Genomic DNA, 19,576 nt, shown 5'->3' with positions numbered 1-19,576 from the left:
TTGAGAGGGTAATAGATGCCCCAATCACACACACCTCTGATGATGTAACTTCAAGAGACCCTTCAACAGATGCTACTGTATGCAACATTAACACATGGATGGGTTGAAAACACTTTTATTATATTGATATATTTAATATAATGATGTCATTTCTGGTTACTGAAGTCATACAAAAGTTATATGTAAAGTACATAAACTGGAAAGTACAATATTAAACCTCATAATAACACACGTCATAAATATATGTGATAAGTTATATCTCCTGCAACTATTACATTTCATAAAAAAAACTATTACCCTGCACTGATGTGTGGGTGGTCAGAATGAATATGGTAACATCAGTAAAAAAAAAAAAAAAAAAAAAAAAAAAAAAAAAGTATATACCTATAAATTGTTTGAAAATTCTTGGTTCTTAGTATTCATTGATAATTTTCAATGAAATAAAAATAAAATAGAGATTCCTGAATCTTTACTGAACTATAACAAGCCTGTGATAAAATTAACAATGATCTGTGTACATTATGACAAACCCAATCCTGCCCTATGTTAGCCAGATGTGTGTTAGGTTTTACTGAACTTTCCTGCTCTGGGCCCCTTGTACTTTATGAAGCCCCCCAGATTGTCCCTCACTGTCAGCACCAGTGCCCGGTGGTCCCCAAGTCTCTTTCTTTGTTGGTGGTGCTGTAGAATGGAACAGTCACACAGTTAATAGGCAATGAGGCCATCAACAAATTGGAATGATTTAATAGCAATTACTGTACTTTTATTGTGCCTGAAACCTGAGTTTTGCTACTACTGTGACTTGAACCTAATGTTAACATATAGGTACAGTCTTATTAAGTGATGCTGAGGAAAACATAAAAGAAATGACTGAGAAACTCTAAAGAGAGAATCTGAAAGTATGTCTGAAGATGATTATGAAAGAAAAAAAGTAATGTTTAATAATTAGTTGGCAGGACAAAAATAATGAATGGGAATGAAACCCTTGAGTAGAGGAATACACATATTTAGGACAAAAATTATGCAAATCCACCCCATGATAAAAGAAATCACAAGAAAAGGAATGGGATGGAGCACTTTTGGTTAATATGAATAGCAACCTGTCACATTCCCTGAAGAAAAAGGTATGATTCTAGTACTTGGCACCTCACAAAAGATTAAGAGAGAGCTAAGAAGTGCACAGAGAGGAATGAAGAGAAAAAAGCTGGGTCATATGGAAAGGTAGGAAGTGAGCACCATGGATTTGGGAACAAAGGTTGAGAATATTTCAATTATGCTTAAGAATAGGAAATGGAATCTACATTAACAATATTAGTAGGCAAATGATGGAATAGATGGAAAAGACCCAGACTATTGTAAAAGATGTGTGGGGGTAGGGCACTCACCTTTGCCTTAAAGCCTGGCTGGATTCCCCTCAGTCTGTCTATCAGATGGACAAGGTGAGCCAGCCTGTCTGTCTTGTCATCCGAATACATATCAATGATGACATCCAGGGCCTCAGCTGACACCCACAGCTCTGCATCATGGGCACCAACCTGCAAAAGTGTATATATATATATTTTTTTAGAAAAGGTCTAAGAAAAAGATCGATAGGTAAAAGTAAAGTCGGGGGCATAGGCTATAGGTGCGTGTGGCCGCGGTGCTCATCTCTGTACTGTTGGCCCTTTGAGCCTGTGGTGGGAGGGAACCCATTACCCTGGGACACAGGGCCAGTTTAACATCCAGGTTACCACAGTTTACATTCTCCAGGTACTCATTTATCAACCATCCTGAGAGGAAGGATGAGCAGGTGTGTGAGCTGCACGCTGGTTCTTTGGTCAGGATTTGAACCCAGGCCCCCAGATTTGTAGTTAGGGATGCTAACTACTGCACTAGACTAAAGCTAGCAAGATAAAAAAGCAAAAAAGATATAGGTATAAAAGGAAAGTGTAGGAGTCCAAGGGCATCTCATTAAAAGGAGAAAAAAAATTACTACAAGATAGTATAATAATCATTGTACCTACCATAGATTGTACATGAACACGAGACATTAACACAGAATAACAGTTGAATGCTGAGGGCCCAAGAAGTGTGTGCGATGTTAAGAGCAATAAGAGAGTGCAAGGAATGCTTGGCAAGCTGGAAAATTTGGACACTGAGAAATTACCCACAACTCTTCAATAGGGGAACACTCTCAACAAATCAAGAAACACAACTACAAACCTTAAACAAAAACTCTGTGGTGGTGTTGAGCACTTCGAACACACTGCCAGAGCTGACTGACTTCTCTGGGGTCTGAGTGACTAGCAGGCAGCCCAGCGCACCCACCATGCGTGTTACATTGGCTCTCACAGTTGCAATGGGGCATGACACACCAGCTTGAAATATTGACTGTGAGGGTGAGAGAACAATTTGTTATTCTGAGATATATATTGAGACTGGTGCTCCTTTCATGTATATATTTTGATTTATATGAGGCTTAAGTTGTACACTCTAAGGGGTTGGAGTCAGTTGTTTTACTTAGATGCGACAGCACTGGTCATAAGAATGAATAATCATCACCCACCTTCAGTTCATCTTGTGATATTGAAGCCAAGATGTCACACTGGTCCTGTCTGAGTCGGTCTATGATTGCACGCATGGCCCCAGTGGCTGCCTCCAGAAGCTCAGTCTCTGTGCACAAACACAAACACACTTCCAAGTGAATGTAAATCTTAACAGTCTTGACCAGCAATATAAGAGTGAAAAGTAAAATAGCTATATGAAAGCATCACATTTATGGCCATTAAATTCTTTAGAAATATCTAACTTTTGCCTACTGAAATACAAGCAAGAAGAAAAGTGCATTGTTAACCTGGGCAAGTGTTCTGGAAGACGGTGATTGCTAACTTCACCCATGTGGAATAGAGAAGTTCGGCCCCCCCCAGCTCCTTCAGCTCCAGGGCACTGCTCATGTTCTGAAGGCACAGCAGGGCACGGGTCCTCAGCACACCAAGCCTGTACACACAAGACACACAGGATCGTTAACTACACAGAGCTCTCAGTGCTGGAAAGGTGGTGGTTGTTACACTCCAACTAATGCAAGTTTACAATAAGTAGTGCTGCCTATGGTGATTCAGACCTAAAAATTGTCTGGGGTGACTTCTACATCCCTTATTTGGTAACAGCAATTTGTGGCCTTGTAGATCAATAAATATAGAAACTACAACAAAGTTTGTCATTTCTAAAATCAAATCACCGGGTCAGGCAGGCAATGATATAGAGCAGATACATGACAAGAAGAAAACAATAATGATAAAACTTGCTTGGTTAATAGAGATGGCCCAAATTTCAAAGTAGGCAATGCTTGGAGGACATTTTCTTCAGGAAACTCAACCTTCTTTAGAGTTTTTTCAAAGAGGTTGAAGTGGGAAATGCCCTCATGAACCTGCAGGAAAACACAGACCATAATTGTACTTAATAATGTTGTAGCTAAAATAACAATTACCATGAATCCATACTATAATAAAAACTGATGATTTTCACTGAACATTCAAATACAAGGCCTCAATGACCAGACTGTGCTGTATCATTATTTGAAATGAAGGGAGAAATGAGTAATGTATTTGCATATATTTCCAGACACACGGGATATGTATAGAATCAATGCTAAAAATTATCATTACCTCCGGCGCCAATGTGCTCTTAGACGCGTCATCCTCCATGGGCTCCCCTTCACACATTCCTTCCTCTTCATCTCCTGACGGCACATCTTCACATTCATCCCAGTCATCCTCATCTGAATTACAGTTGAAAGCTGTTTATAAATCTTCATTATACATCAGAACATAATTTTTCTACAATCACAACTGTAAAAACACATCATAAACTCAATTACCATGATCATAAGTGAAGTCTTTTTGCTCACCCTCTGGACAGCAAATGTTGGATAATATTTCAAGTGCTAACTGCTGCCCCAGAATGAGATGTTCAAGTTCCTGTGGAGTCATAGAGAGATGGGTGCCACCACAGCCTGATGAGTCACTGGCATACTGGGTCACCAGAGGCAGTGGGTCTGGCTCAAGCATAGTGGCCAGCACCTTCAACACCAGCTGGAAGTTGTTGCTCCCAGAAGTACAGTAGTTGATGTTCAACAGTGTTCCTGCAAATATAATGTTGGATGAATAACACTATACTCACTTAAAAATTGCATAAAGGAAAACAATATGGACTGATGTCTAATTACACACTATAATGTCTACAAAAAGCAAAACAAAACAAACAAACAAAAAAAAGCTTTAGAAAAGATAACCACAAACCTATGACTGTGGTAGCAAAATGCAAGTCAGTGGGTTGCTCCTTGGGACGGGAGATGAAGCCCACGAGGTCTTCTGCCACAGGGAGCAACACTGATTCAGCACTGGGGTTGTTCTCTGACACACACAGGAGACACTCAGCCACTGCCAGAGCCATAGTGTGGCCCCAGACGGCTGGGTCAAGGTGGCGCAGGAGGACGTGGACCAAACCCTCTTTGTTGAATACATTCATGGCTTCCTCACTGCACTCACTGTAGATGAAACAAACCGATACTTCTCCACATAAGAAATTCATTGATTATAAAATTGACAGTTTGCACATTAATTTTTAAGTGACTATAAAATGCAATGAGTAAAAATGGGGTTGGCATTGTAGAATTAAATACAGGTATAAAACAAAAACTCTTCACCCACCACAGGTTCCAGAGGAGGTGAGTGGCATGCACGAAAGTGTTGCTCATGGGATCAACATCTCGTGATGCCTCCTGCCCCAGGTCAGTGGTTGCAGAGCTCCAGGACTCTCGGTAGTCACCCAGCAAGTCTGCCAGTGGCCCCAACACCTCCTGCTGCACCATTGCTTCCACCACCTCGTCAGACCCACCAGCACTGATGTTCCTGCACCACACACATGGCAGGTTAAGACATGTCACAAGTTTAAAATTTGTTTTATTGTTCAGGAAAAGCAAATTTTACCCCAAAATTATAATTACCGAAGGGCTCCAGCTGCTGCCAGTCTGACTTCTACACTCGGGTCCTTGAGGAGGGCTGATGCCTTGGCCACCAGCTGTGTTTTGACCACACAGGCTGGGCCCTGCTCCTCCAGGGCAAGAGACGCTAGTGTGTTGAGGCCACACACACGCTCCTCAGCCAGTACACTTGTTATCTGATACGGGAAAAATTTTGTGAAATGACTGGCATAGAGCACAAATAGATCATAATGATAGATTCTTTAAGTTAACAATGTAACATCTATGATTAACTTAGTTTCTGTGAGGAAAATAATATGAGGATTTTCCAGATTCAATAGTACACTAATTAAACTTTTTTTTCTAGAACTAAAACCACTGACAATTTTTCTTCTCTGGTCTTGCATCCCTCTTTCCAGTAGCTTCCCTTTTGTAGCCTTATTCCTCTGCCAGCTGGGCATGAGTCTGTCTCTCCTTGATTACTACTCAGTCCGGGCTATCCTGATATTCCTCAGGTTGGGGTTGTTTTGGGGGTTGTTGAGGAAAGGGTAGCTTACTAATTTGAAGACACTAACTTTTTACTTCTGGGCAAAATATGATGCCTTATATTATGGAAATTGTTTTATTTTCTGGAAACCACTAAACGACTGTCTTTTTCAATGCCTGGGATGCACCCGCCACCTCCCCGCTTCCATCAGTTATCACCTGCCAGCGTAGTGGGCTCATCCCCGCCACTGTCCCGCCCCATTGTGCGCATGCCCTGCCACCGTCTCGTCCCATCACGTGCATGCCGAATAAATTTAAATTAACCTAAGCTATAGTACTCCCATTTGAATCTGGCTAGTGGGGTGTCAGCCAGTGCGGGTCTCTCCCTCCGTACCATGCTGCCACATCTGTCTCCAATTGTCGGATTTGAGCCAAGGTGTGAAGTGGACCCACCATCATTTTCTCCTCCTCCTCCTTCTTGTTCCTCTCTCTCTTTGCACATAAGACATCATATACTAAGACTATATTAAGGCTCGATTTCATGCATTCCAGGAATTTTAAAAAATGAGAAATTGAGGAATAAGCAGATCAGCTTGTGGAAAGGAAGCCACTCTCAGAGTCTTTCATATATTGGTTCACAGTCCCTACCTACTCTTAATTACATTTGTTTTCCACCTAATCCTCCTTCCATTCTGGTGCATGACCTTGAGGGAAGTGACCTGGCTCAGGCTGTGAGCAGTGACAACGATGTAATACAATGTTGTCAAGTGTCATGGTATTTATGCAAAATCTTTATTATCCTAAAAATGAAACAGTCTTAACACTATATGACCTTACTGGATTATCCAATTATTTAATTAAATTCATTTAAAGGTAGTAAATAGCTGACATATGAGAGGAAGCAAGAGTTATTGCGGGTGTGTGGCAGAGATGCTGGGTGGGGCTGACCCGCACCAACCGGCACCCCACTGGCCAGTTTCAAATGGGAGTACTATAACTTATCCTAACTAATGGGGGGCTTTGCCCCCCTCAAAGGAAAGGGTAGCCAATTTTGAGACACTGACTTTTCATTATGGAGATCATTTTGTTTTCTGGAAATCGCTAAATGATTGACTTTTCAGTGCCTGGGGTGCAGCTGCCACTGCCCTGCTCCCCTCTGTTATCACCGATCTACGTAGTGGACCCACCCCTGCTGACGCGCCGTCCCGTCCCGCACTGCATATTTCTGTCGGTCCACACTGCATGCCGAATAAATTTAAAGTAATCTAACCTAACATAACCCACCTAACGGGCGGGCTTCACCTCCATCAACTCCCACTTCTATTTTCCAGAAGCCATTTGTTATTGCCCTGCATTCAGGGACAAAAAAACATCCCAAACTTTAAGTATTTACTTTGCCAGAACTTCTTCAATTTTCCAGAAGCCATTCGTTACTGCACTGCATAGAGGGACCAAAATAGAATCCATAATGTTAGTATAACCTTTGCAAGTTGTTGTGTTCCACAGTTTCCTGTTCTGACCTTGGGTGTTTCACCTCTGAGTTTACGTTTGGCTGTAGAGATCATTCAACTGTCTCCAGCCCTGGATCAGCTGACTCAACCTTCCGATATATTTATAAACTAAGTCATTTTTACTGAACAATTAGTAACCTATCTCCACTAAATAGTAACCAACAAACCCCCCCAAAATAGTAAATGCTACTACAAAACTCAAACACTTCCATAGTTGTCAACGATCTGTGTGAAATGTTTGCAGGAGGATGTGCCAAATGTCATAGCATAAAAAAGAATCCCACTAGTCATTCATACATAACAAACATGACAAAATTCATATAGAACCACCCATTAAAATCAGATACTGCGGGCAGTCAAAGCAAAAACCGTGCCTTGATGCCTCCCCACACACTCGAGGGCTCACCTTCTCCTCGACCAGCCTCAGGCCAGCTGATGGGGACTGTGTCTGACCCTCCGCACGGTCCTCTCTCCTCCTGGACACTCCGGTGGGGTCATATCGCTGCCCCAGTTGTCGCCGCTGCTTTATCTTCCCCATGGCTGCTCTTCACGCCCTCAAAGGTGCAGCAGCGAGGGGCAAAGCTGAGGGTTGTGTCTCAGTCACGCCTCGCCGGGGTTGTTTTGGGGCGGCGAGGCACACACACACACACACACACATGCTGGCCCGGCAGTGTTGCCACCTTGGGCCAGTGTTGCCAGATGGTCCCGGTAAAATTTCAGGAGACTATTGCCAAAATTTCTGGAAATTTCAAAAAAATTCTGACAATGTGCTGCGGCACATAAAAAATAACCAAACCAAAAATAACTTAACCTAACCAAACCTAACCTAATTGTTTTCACAACATTTCTTTGTTTTTTCCATACTCGTTTTGGTAAATATATAGATTATGCCCGGGTCTGAATCTTATTATTTGTACCTCTCTACTGTTTCCTGGGATAAAAACGAGTATCAAAATACCAAAGAAATGTTGTGCAAATACTTAATTACGTTAGGTTTGGCGTATACGGCCAACCTTCTTGATCGGTTACATGGCTGGCTGAGCGACAATTCAGATTTTCATTGTATGTATTACAAGAATTAAATATTATCTTTTTAATTAGAAGTTACGCAGTGTAATACTTATCAAGTATGCAACTCTTTTACTGGGATATTAAAAGCAATTGTATACCTATATTGTTTGCCGATGTATTTACATTTTTATCCCTTAGATTATATCGTTGGGTCTTATCGTCTCATCGGTAACCTTGAGGTACTGCCACCTTGGGCTTGGAGGAAGAGCCTGGCCGCCGGGCTCACTTGAACAGCAATAACAAAAAGAGAACTAAAATGAAAGGTATAATAGTACACACAAACAAAAGGGCAGAAAATATAAATGCAAAAAGAAAAGTCTAAAAGTAAGCTAAAGTGAAGAAAACAAAGGAAAAGAAAATAGAAAAGCAAAGTCAGTATGGCAGTAAAGTGAACAGACAAACAGAGCTCAGTGCAGGGTGAAGTATATCAGTGTACGCAATGGAGTAATTGAGTGTACGTAGTGAAGTATCTAAATATAAAGAAGTACCAAAATTAAGGCGGACCGAAGAAGTGATACAAATTAAGCGGAATAGGTCAGAAGATGCAGCGTTACCAGATTGTCGTACTCAGAGCACTGCAGTCATCAGTTTCTGCCGGTAACACCTCACTGATTTCAAAATATATGGATTGGTTAACTCCATGCAGATCTTGAAGCCCGCAGCCGCCATCTTTAGATTCCCTCGGGCCGAGGTATTTATATAAAATTTCCGGCATCGACGGTCGCTGTGGGCCAAAGCAGCGACGGAAGAAGGCAATGTAGCGACGGAAGAAGAAGCAGCGATGAAAGAAGACAATGCAGCGACGGAAGAAGACGAAACAGCGACGGAAGAAGACGAAACAGCGACGGCAGAAGAACCAGCGACGGAAGAAGAAGCAGCGACGGTAGAAAACAATGCAGCGGAGGAAGAAGAAGCAGCGACGGAAGAAGAAACAATAGCGGAAGAAGCGGCAGCGACGGAAGAAACATAGGCCCCGAGGAGAAGCAGCGACGGAAGAAGTAAATATAGAGGTTTTGCAGTGACGTCCCGAAATAGCGTCATCTGCACCTTGTGCGTCGTCTGCAAACCCGCTGGTGGTCACCTCCCCAGCAGAGTGAGCAGACCACCACGTGTGCCCCATCCCTAAGTCACTACCCGCGGGCAAATGGCAGGACCTTCAGCATAATTTGTGTTAAGTGATTACGCGAGATCGCTTGAGAATGCTGCGCAGCTAAATACATCGAAAAAATCAGTGCTTTTGGAGGCGGAGACTGGTAGACTGGCTGTCTAGCTGGCTGGCTGGCTGTCTGGTTGACTGGTGGGTTGACTGGTTGCCTGGTGGGTTGATTGGCTGGCTGATTGGTAAAGTGACTGTCTGTCTAACTGACCGACTGGATGGCTGGCTGGTTGACTGGGTGACTAACTGGGTGGTTGACTGACTGGCTGATTGGCTGGCTGGTTGACTGGCTGATTGGTTGGTTGGCTGACTGTCTGGCTGTCCCTCTGCCTGGCCGATCTATTGCTGACCAGTGATGCCCAGGTAGGCCCAGGTAGGCAGCACAGGCAGGCAAACAGGTGAGGGCAGGTGACGGCAAATCACCTTACACTACGCACTCTTGATCACTTCCCTGCTTACACTTATATACTCCACCCAGCATTGAGCTCTGTCCCTCTGTGCACTTTGCCTCCACTGAATTTCCTTTCTTATTTTCTTCCCCTGCTTGAGCGCCGCCATCGGTGTTTACCTCCGCCAGCTCATGTACATCCCGTTCCGGAGTAATCCCCCGCCACACAATAAGCTTGGGGACCCGGGGCAATACCTAAATGAATGTTACCTCATGTAATAATCTGATCAGTCTTGCCTGTAATATTTACCTCTGACAAAATGAGCACTGCAGAGTCGAGATGAAGCAGACGGCCGCCAGTTTTCCCTCATCACAGCTGCTATCCACTTCCCCCGCTCTTCTGGATTCGCTGGAAATCTATAAAATGACACAGCATCTCTCCCGTGTCAGTTAGAACATCCAACCGCACAGCATACGTATCCCATGACGAACACACAGAGCACTTCTTTAGCCGCCACCAAGGTTTGCTTTGATAAGTGACTACCACCACTGACCACCAAGATGGCCGTGCAGGCCCGCGCTACCCCCGCACCCCCACTGATGACGTCAGCTGCAAAACCTCTATAGCGGTGGCAGAAGACGAAGCTCTGACGATAGGCTACTCGTAGAAGGTGCAGCTACGGAAGACGCAGCGGCGGAAAAAAAAGGAAGCGACGAAAGAAGAAGCGACAGAGGACTAGCGACCGAAGAAGAAGCATTGGGAACAGAAAAAGAAACAGCAACGGAGAAAGAAGCAGCTTTGGCGGAAGAAGAAGTAGCGAGGGAAATAGAAGCAACGACAAGAAAAGGCAGCGGCAGAAGAAGAAGAAGCAGTGGGAACGGAAGAAGGAACGGCGGAAGAAGAGGCAGCGACAGAAGAAGCAGCGACGGAAGAAGATTCAACGAAAAACATACAGCGGTGTAAGAAGCAGAGCCGGGAAATAAAGGAGCAGCATAATAAAAAGCAGCGACGGAAGAAGAATCATCGACGGAAGAAGAATCATCGACGGAAGAAGAATCATCGACGGAAGAAGAATCATCGACGGAAGAAGAATCATCGACGGAAGAAGAATCATCGACGGAAGAAGAGACAGCGGCGGAAGAAGAAGCAGCGATGGAAGGAGCAGCGACGGAAGAAGAGGTAGCAATGGAAGAAGCATCGGCGGAATACGAAGACGCAGCGACTGAAGAAGAAGCAATGATGGAAGAAGCATCGGCGGAATACGAAGACGCAGCGACGGAAGAAGAAGCAATGATGGAAGAAGCAGAGGCTGAATACGAAGACGCAGCGACGGAAGAAGAAGCAATGATTGAAGAAGCAGAGGAGGAAGAAGGAAAATCAACGGAAGAAGAAGCGGCAGAAGGAAAAGTAATGGCTGGGAGGGTGACAGTGAAGAGTTTGCGTGGTTGGCAGAGTGACAGGTAAGAGTTTGAGTGGCAGGCAGGGTGACAGGGAAGTTTCAGTGGTTGGCAGGGTGACAGATAAGAATTTGAGTGGATGACAAGGTAACAGGAAAGAGTTTCAGTAGCTGACAGGGTGATAGGGAAGAGTTTGAGTGGCTGGTAAGGTGCTAGGGAAGAGTTTGAGTGGCTGGCACGGTGACAGGGAAGAGTTTGAGTGGCTGACAGGGTGACAGGGAAGAGTTTGAGTGGCTGGCAAGGTGCTAAGGAAAGTTTCAGTGGCTGGCAGGGTGACAAGGAAGAGTTTGAGTGGCTGGGAGGGTGACAGGGAAGAGTTTGAGTGGCTGGCAGGGTGGCAGGGAAGAGTTTGACAGTGAAGAGTTTGAGTGGCTAGTAGTGTGACAGGGAAGAGTTTGAGTGTCTGGCAGTGTGACAGGGAAGAGTTTGAGTGGCTGGTAGTGTGACAGGGAAGAGTTTGAGTGTCTGGCAGTGTGACAGGGAAGAGTTTGAGTGGCTGGTAGTGTGACAGGGAAGAGTTTGAGTGTCTGGCAGTGTGACAGGGAAGAGTTTGAGTGGCTGGCAGTGTGACAGGGAAGAGTTTGAGTGTCTGGCATTGTGACAGGGAAGAGTTTGAGTGGCTGGCAGTGTGACATGGAAGAGTTTGAGTGGCTGGTAGTGTGACAGGGAAGAGTTTGAGTGGCAGGCAGTGTGACAGGGAAGAGTTTGAGTGGCTGGCAGTGTGACAGGGAAGAGTTTGAGTGGCTGACAGTGTGACAGGGAAGAGTTTGAGTAGCTGGCAGTGTGACAGGGAAGAGTTTGAATGGCTGGCAGTGTGACAGGGAAGAGTTTGAGTGGCTGGCAGTGTGACAGGGAAGAGTTTGAGTGGCAGGCAGTGTGTCAGGGAAGAGTTTGAGTGGCTGGTAGTGTGACAGGGAAGACTTTGAGTGGCTGGCAGTGTGACAGGGAAGACTTTGAGTGGCTGGCAGTGTGACAGGGAAGAGTTTGAGTGGCTGGCAGTGTGACAGGGAAGAGTTTGAGTGGCTGGCAGTGGGACAGGGAAGAGTTTGAGTGGCTGGCAGTGTGACAGGGAAGAGTTTGAGTGGCTGGCAGTGTGACAGGGAAGAGTTTGAGTGGCTGGTAGTGTGACAGGGAAGAGTTTGAGTGGCTGGCAGTGTGACAGGGAAGAGTTTGAGTGGCTGGCAGTGTGACAGGGAAGAGTTTGAGTGGCTGGCAGTGTGACAGGGAAGAGTTTGAGTGGCTGGCAGTGTGACAGGGAAGAGTTTGAGTGGCTGGCAGTGTGACAGGGAAGAGTTTGAGTGGCAGGCAGTGTGACAGGGAAAAGTTTGATTGGCTGGCAGTGTGACAGGGAAGAGTTTGGGTGGCTGGAAGTGTGACAGGGAAGAGTTTGAGTGGCTGGCAGTGTGACAGTTAAGAGTTTGAGTGGCAGGCAGTGTGACAGGGAAGAGTTTGAATGGCTGGCAGTGTGACAGGGAAGAGTTTGAGTGGCTGGCAGTGTGACAGGGAAGAGTATGAGTGGCAGGCAGTGTGACAGGGAAGAGTTTAAGTGGCTGGCAGTGTGACAAGGAAGAGTTTGAGTGGCTGGTAGTGTGACAGGGAAGAGTTTGAGTGGCAGGCAGTGTGACAGGGAAGAGTTTGAGTGGCTGGCAGTGTGACAGGGAAGAGTTTGAGTGGCTGACAGTGTGACAGGGAAGAGTTTGAGTAGCTGGCAGTGTGACAGGGAAGAGTTTGAATGGCTGGCAGTGTGACAGGGAAGAGTTTGAGTGGCTGGCAGTGTGACAGGGAAGAGTTTGAGTGGCAGGCAGTGTGTCAGGGAAGAGTTTGAGTGGCTGGTAGTGTGACAGGGAAGACTTTGAGTGGCTGGCAGTGTGACAGGGAAGAGTTTGAGTGGCTGGCAGTGTGACAGGGAAGAGTTTGAGTGGCTGGCAGTGTGACAGGAAAGAGTTTGAGTGGCTGGCAGTGTGACATGGAAGAGTTTGAGTGGCTGGCAGTGTGACAGGGAAGAGTTTGAGTGGCTGGCAGTGTGACAGGGAAGAGTTTGAGTGGCTGGTAGTGTGACAGGGAAGAGTTTGAGTGGCTGGCAGTGTGACAGGGAAGAGTTTGAGTGGCTGGCAGTGTGACAGGAAAGAGTTTGAGTGGCAGGCAGTGTGACAGGGAAGAGTTTGATTGGCTGGCAGTGTGACAGGGAAGAGTTTATGTTGATGACAGAGTGACAGGGAAGAGTTTCAGTGGCTGGCAGGGTGACAGGGAAGAGTTTGAGTGGCTGGCAGTGTGACAGGGAAGAGTTTGAGTGGCTGGTAGTGTGACAGGGAAGAGTTTGAGTGGCTGGCAGTGTGACAGGGAAGAGTTTGAGTGGCTGGCAGTGTGACAGGGAAGAGTTTGAGTGGCTGGCAGTGTGACAGGGAAGAGTTTGAGTGGCTGGCAGTGTGACAGGGAAGAGTTTGAGTGGCTGGCAGTGGGACAGGGAAGAGTTTGAGTGGCTGGCAGTGTGACAGGGAAGAGTTTGAGTGGCTGGCAGTGTGACAGGGAAGAGTTTGAGTGGCTGGTAGTGTGACAGGGAAGAGTTTGAGTGGCTGGCAGTGTGACAGGGAAGAGTTTGAGTGGCTGGCAGTGTGACAGGGAAGAGTTTGAGTGGCTGGCAGTGTGACAGGGAAGAGTTTGAGTGGCTGGCAGTGTGACAGGGAAGAGTTTGAGTGGCTGGCAGTGTGACAGGGAAGAGTTTGAGTGGCAGGCAGTGTGACAGGGAAGAGTTTGATTGGCTGGCAGTGTGACAGGGAAGAGTTTGAGTGGCTGGAAGTGTGACAGGGAAGAGTTTGAGTGGCTGGCAGTGTGACAGGGAAGAGTTTGAGTGGCAGGCAGTGTGACAGGGAAGAGTTTGAGTGGCTGGCAGTGTGACAGGGAAGAGTTTGAGTGGCTGGCAGTGTGACAGGGAAGAGTATGAGTGGCAGGCAGTGTGACAGGGAAGAGTTTAAGTGGCTGGTAGTGTGACAGGGAAGAGTTTGAGTGGCTGGTAGTGTGACAGGGAAGAGTTTGAGTGGCTGGCAGTGTGACAGGGAAGAGTTTGAGTGGCTGGTAGTGTGACAGGGAAGAGTTTGAGTGGCTGGCAGTGTGACAGGGAAGAGTTTGAGTGGCTGGTAGTGTGACAGGGAAGAGTTTGAGTGGCTGGCAGTGTGACAGGGAAGAGTTTGAGTGGCTGGCAGTGTGACAGGGAAATGTTTGATTGGCTGGCAGTGTGACAGGGAAGAGTTTGAGTGGCTGGCAGTGTGACAGGGAAGAGTTTGAGTGGCTGGCAGTGTGACAGGGAAGAGTTTGAGTGGCTGGCAGTGTGACAGGGAAGAGTTTGAGTGGCTGGTAGTGTGACAGCGAAGAGTTTGAGTGGCTGGCAGTGTGACAGGGAAGAGTTTGAGTGGCTGGCAGTGGGACAGGGAAGAGTTTGAGTGGCAGGCAGTGTGACAGGGAAGAGTTTGATTGGCTGGCAGTGTGACAGGGAAGAGTTTGAGTGGCTGGAAGTGTGACAGGGAAGAGTTTGAGTGGCTGGCAGTGTGACAGGAAAGAGTTTGAGTGGCAGGCAGTGTGACAGGGAAGAGTTTGAGTGGCTGGCAGTGTGACAGGGAAGAGTTTGAGTGGCTGGCAGTGTGACAGGGAAGAGTTTGAGTGGCAGGCAGTGTGACAGGGAAAAGTTTGATTGGCTGGCAGTGTGACATGGAAGAGTTTGGGTGGCTGGAAGTGTGACAGGGAAGAGTTTGAGTGGCTGGCAGTGTGACAGGGAAGAGTTTGAGTGGCAGGCAGTGTGACAGGGAAGAGTTTGATTGGCTGGCAGTGTGACAGGGGAGAGTTAAAGTGGCTGGCAGTGTGACAGGGTAGAGTTAAAGTGGCTGGCAGTGTGACAGGGGAGAGTTAAAGTGGCTGGCAGTGTGACAGGTGAGAGTTAAAGTGGCTGGCAGTGTGACAGGTGAGAGTTAAAGTGGCTGGCAGTGTGACAGGGGAGAGTTAAAGTGGCTGGCAGTGTGACAGGGGAGAGTTTGAGTGGCTAACAGTGTGACAGGGAAGAGTTTGAGTGGCAGTGTGACAGGGAAGAGTTCGAATGGCTGGCAGTGTGACAGGGAAGAGTTTGAGTGGCTGGCAGTGTGACAGGGAAGAGTTTGAGTGGCAGGCAGTGTGTCAGGGAAGAGTTTGAGTGGCTGGTAGTGTGACAGGGAAGAGTTTGAGTGGCTGGCAGTGTGACAGGGAAGAGTTTGAGTGGCAGGCAGTGTGACAGGGAAGAGTGGCTGGCAGTGTGACAGGAAGAGTTTGAGTGGCTGGCAGTGTGACAGGGAAGAGTTTGAGTGGCTGGCAGTGTGACAGGGAAGAGTTTGAGTGGCTGGCAGTGTGACAGGGAAGAGTTTGAGTGGCTGGCAGTGTGACAGGGAAGAGTTTGAGTGGCTGGCAGTGTGACAGGAAGAGTTTGAGTGGCTGGTAGTGTGACAGGGAAGAGTCTGAGTGGCTGGTAGTGTGACAGGGAAGAGTTTGAGTGGCTGGCAGTGTGACAGGGAAGAGTTTGAGTGGCTGGCAGTGTGACAGGGAAGAGTTTGAGTGGCTGGCAGTGTGACAGGGAAGAGTTTGAGTGGCTGGCAGTGTGACAGGGAAGAGTTTGAGTGGCTGGTAGTGTGACAGGGAAGAGTTTGAGTGGCTGGCAGTGTGACAGGGAAGAGTTTGAGTGGCTGGCAGTGTGACAGGGAAGAGTTTGAGTGGCTGGCAGTGTGACAGGGAAGAGTTTGAGTGGCTGGCAGTGTGACAGGGAAGAGTTTGAGTGGCTGGCAGTGTGACAGGGAAGAGTTTGAGTGGCTGGCAGTGTGACAGGGAAGAGTTTGAGTGGCAGGCAGTGTGACAGGGAAGAGTTTGAGTGGCTGGTAGTGTGACAGGGAAGAGTTTGATTGGTTGGCAGTATGACAGGGAAGAGTTTGAGTGGCTGGCAGTGTGACAGGGAAATGTTTGATTGGCTGGCAGTGTGACAGGGAAAAGTTTGAGTGGCTGGCAGTGTGACAGGGAAGAGTTTGAGTGGCTGGCAGTGTGACAGGGAAGAGTTTGAGTGGCTGGCAGTGTGACAGGGAAGAGTTTGAGTGGCTGGTAGTGTGACAGGGAAGAGTTTGAGTGGTTGGCAGTATGACAGGGAAGAGTTTGAGTGGCTGGCAGTGTGACAGGGAAGAGTTTGAGTGGCTGGCAGTGTGACAGGGAAGAGTTTGAGTGGCTGGCAGTGTGACAGGGAAGAGTTTGAGTGGCTGGCAGTGTGACAGGGAAGAGTTTGAGTGGCTGGCAGTGTGACAGGGAAGAGTTTGGGTGGCAGGCAGTTTGACAGGGAAGAGTTTGAGGGATATACAGGGTGACAGGGAAGAGTTTGAGTAGCTGACAGGATGACAGGGAAGAGTCTGAGTGGCTTGTAGGGTAATAGGGAAGAGTTTGAGTGGCTGGCAGGGTGACAGTGAAGACTTTGAGTGTCTGGCAGGGTGACTGGGAAGAGTTTGTTCAGCTCATAGTGTGATACGAAAGAGCTTCCATGGGTAACATGATGATACATAAAAGTTTGAGTGACTGACAGGGTGAGTTTCAGTAGCTGGCAGGGTGACAGGGAAAACTTTGAGTGGCTGGCAGGGTGACAGGGAAGAGTTTGGCAGGGTGAAAGGGAAGAGAATTATAGTCCCTGGCAGTGTGACAGGAGGGAGTTTGAATTCCTGGCAGAGTGACAAGGAAGATATTCTTTCGCAGGGAAGAGTTTGCGTGGTTAGCAGAGTGACAGGAATAAATTTGATATATTGTCAGGGTGGCAGGGAAGAGACTGAACGCTGGTAAGATGCGTTGTTGGCAGAGTGACAGGGAGGAGTTTGGGTAGTTTTAAGTATGACAGGGAGGAGTTTGGGTAGTTTTAAGTATGACAGGGATGAGTCTGGGTAGTTTTAAGTATGACAGGGATGAGTTTGGGTAGTTTTAAGTATGACAGGGATGAGTCTGGGTAGTTTTAAGTATGACAGGGATGAGTTTGGGTAGTTTTAAGTATGACAGGGATGAGTTTGGGTAGTTTTAAGTATGACAGGGAGGAGTTTGGGTAGTTTTAAGTATGACAGGGATGAGTTTGGGTAGTTTTAAGTATGACAGGGAGGAGTTTGGGTAGTTTTAAGTATGACAGGGAGGAGTTTGGGTAGTTTTAAGTATGACAGGGAGGAGTTTGGGTAGTTTTAAGTATGACAGGGAGGAGTTTGCGCGCCTGGCAGGATGACAGGTAATAGTTTGTGTTGCTGGCAGGGTGACTTTGAATAGTTTGAGAGGCTGACAGGGTGACAGGGAAAGGTTTGAGTAGCTTTAAGGATGACAGGGATGAATTTGCATGGCTTTCAGGGTGATAGGGAAGAGTTTGAGTGGCTGAAAGGGTGACATTTAAGAGTGGCTTGCCAGATGCCAGGGAAGAGTGAGCGATTGATAGGATGATAGGGAAGAGTTTTAGTGGCTGGCCGTGTAATATGAAAGAGTTTGGGTTGGGTGACTGACAGAGTAACAGGAAAGAGTTTGAGTGGGTGGTAGGCTGACAGGGAAAAGTTTAAAGGGCTGGAGGGGTGACAGGGAAGATTTAAAATGGCTGATAAGGTCACAGGAAACTCTGAGTAACTGTCTGGGAAATGTTTGTATGGATGGCACACTGATAGGAAAGAGTTTGTGTGGCTGGCAGGGTGACAGAGAAGAATTTCTGTTGCTGGCAGGGTGACAGGGACGAGTTTGTGTGGGTGGCAGGGTTTGGGTGGCCATGGCAAGGTGACAAGGAACAAGGTGACTGAATGATGGCAGGGTGACAGGAAAAAGTTTGAGTTTGTTGTCCTACTGTCACAGGCTTGTCTCCTATCGTCTCTCCTTTTACCGTCGCTGCATTGTCTCCTTCTGTCTCTGCTTCTTCTTCCGTCGCTGCATTGTCTTCTTCGGCCGCTACATTGTCTTTTACCGTCACTGCTTCTTCTTCCGTCGCTGCATTGTCTTCCTCGGCCGCTACATTGTCTTTTACCGTCGCTGCTTCTTCTTCCGTCGCTGCATTGTCTTCCTCGGCCGCTACATTGTCTTTTACCGTCACTGCTTCTTCTTCCGTCGCTGCATTGTCTTCCTCGGCCGCTACATTGTCTTTTACCGTCGCTGCTTCTTCTTCCGTCGCTGCATTGTCTTCCTCGGCCGCTACATTGTCTTTTACCGTCGCTGCTTCTTCTTCCGTCGCTGCATTGTCTTCCTCGGCCGCTACATTGTCTTTTACCGTCGCTGCTTCTTCTTCCGTCGCTGCATTGTCTTCTTCGGCCGCTACATTGTCTTTTACCGTCGCTGCTTCTTCTTCCGTCGCTGCATTGTCTTCTTCGGCCGCTACATTGTCTTTTACCGTTGCTGCTTCTTCTTCCGTCGCTGCATTGTCTTCTTCGGCCGCTACATTGTCTTTTACCGTCACTGCTTCTTCCGTCGCTGCATTGTCTTCTTCGGCCGCTACATTGTCTTTTACCGTCACTGCTTCTTCCGTCGCTGCATTGTCTTCCTCGGCCGCTACATTGTCTTTTACCGTCACTGCTTCTTCTTCCGTCGCTGCATTGTCTTCCTCGGCCGCTACATTGTCTTTTACCGTCACTGCTTCTTCTTCCGTCGCTGCATTGTCTTCTTCGGACGCTACATTGTCTTTTACCGTCGCTGCTTCTTCTTCCGTCGCTGCACTGTCTTCTTCGGACGCTACATTGTCTTTTACCGTCACTGCTTCTTCTTCCGTCGCTGCATTGTCTTCTTCGGACGCTACATTGTCTTTTACCGTCACTGCTTCTTCTTCCGTCGCTGCATTGTCTTCCTCGGCCGCTACATTGTCTTTTACCGTCGCTGCTTCTTCTTCCGTCGCTGCACTGTCTTCCTCGGCCGCTACATTGTATTTTACCGTCACTGCTTCTTCTTCCGTCGCTGCACTGTCTTCCTCGGCCGCTACATTGTATTTTACCGTCACTGCTTCTTCTTCCGTCGCTGCATTGTCTTCCTCGGCCGCTACATTGTCTTTTACCGTCACTGCTTCTTCTTCCGTCGCTGCACTGTCTTCCTCGGCCGCTACATTGTCTTTTACCGTCGCTGCTTCTTCTTCCGTCGCTGCATTGTCTTCTTCCGTCGCTGCATTGTCTTCTTCCGTCGCTGCATTGTCTTCTTCGGCCGCTACATTGTCTTTTACCGTTGCTGCTTCTTCTTCCGTCGCTGCATTGTCTTCTTCGGCCGCTACATTGTCTTTTACCGTCACTGCTTCTTCTTCCGTCGCTGCATTGTCTTCCTCGGCCGCTACATTGTCTTTTACCGTCATTGCTTCTTCCTTCCTCCTCTTGAGTTGATTTTTTCTGAGATTTTTAAGGGTTTTACTATTTTTGGTGATTATATAGGGTAATGCTTTTTTTGAATTTTTGGATTTTTGTCTTGGTGTTGAGGTGATTTTTTTTCTTAGATTTTAGACGTTATACATTTTTTTTTGGTGTTGAGTTGAATTTTTATTTTTATTTTTTAAAAGGTTTGCTATTTTTTTAATC

General features: G+C 47.0%; 1 protein-coding gene across 3 annotated transcripts; it reads right to left on the bottom strand.

Moving 5' to 3' along the window:
• Positions 1-130: 130 nt before the first annotated feature.
• LOC127006620 (HEAT repeat-containing protein 3-like) lies at positions 131-7,631 on the bottom strand. 3 transcript variants are annotated; one of them, XM_050876732.1, is made up of 12 exons: positions 7,364-7,631; positions 4,985-5,157; positions 4,689-4,889; positions 4,278-4,525; positions 3,857-4,120; positions 3,645-3,775; positions 3,285-3,406; positions 2,834-2,976; positions 2,546-2,652; positions 2,203-2,370; positions 1,386-1,535; positions 131-681 (listed from the first exon to the last, which is right to left on the bottom strand). In XM_050876732.1, exons 1-12 carry the CDS (start codon positions 7,493-7,495, stop codon positions 562-564), a joined length of 1,959 nt encoding a protein of 652 aa, XP_050732689.1. In that variant the 5' UTR covers positions 7,496-7,631; the 3' UTR covers positions 131-561. The 3 variants fall into 3 exon arrangements, with proteins under 3 accessions (XP_050732689.1, XP_050732690.1, XP_050732691.1); XM_050876733.1 differs by having other exon boundaries at positions 3,645-3,757; XM_050876734.1 differs by having other exon boundaries at positions 133-681; positions 3,645-3,757; positions 3,887-4,120; positions 7,364-7,630.
• Between the last annotated feature and the right edge of the window lie 11,945 nt (positions 7,632-19,576).

This window comes from Eriocheir sinensis, chromosome 33 (assembly GCF_024679095.1).
Source record: "Eriocheir sinensis breed Jianghai 21 chromosome 33, ASM2467909v1, whole genome shotgun sequence".
NCBI lineage: Eukaryota > Metazoa > Arthropoda > Malacostraca > Decapoda > Varunidae > Eriocheir > Eriocheir sinensis.
This window is presented reverse-complemented; position numbering and strand designations above follow the sequence as displayed.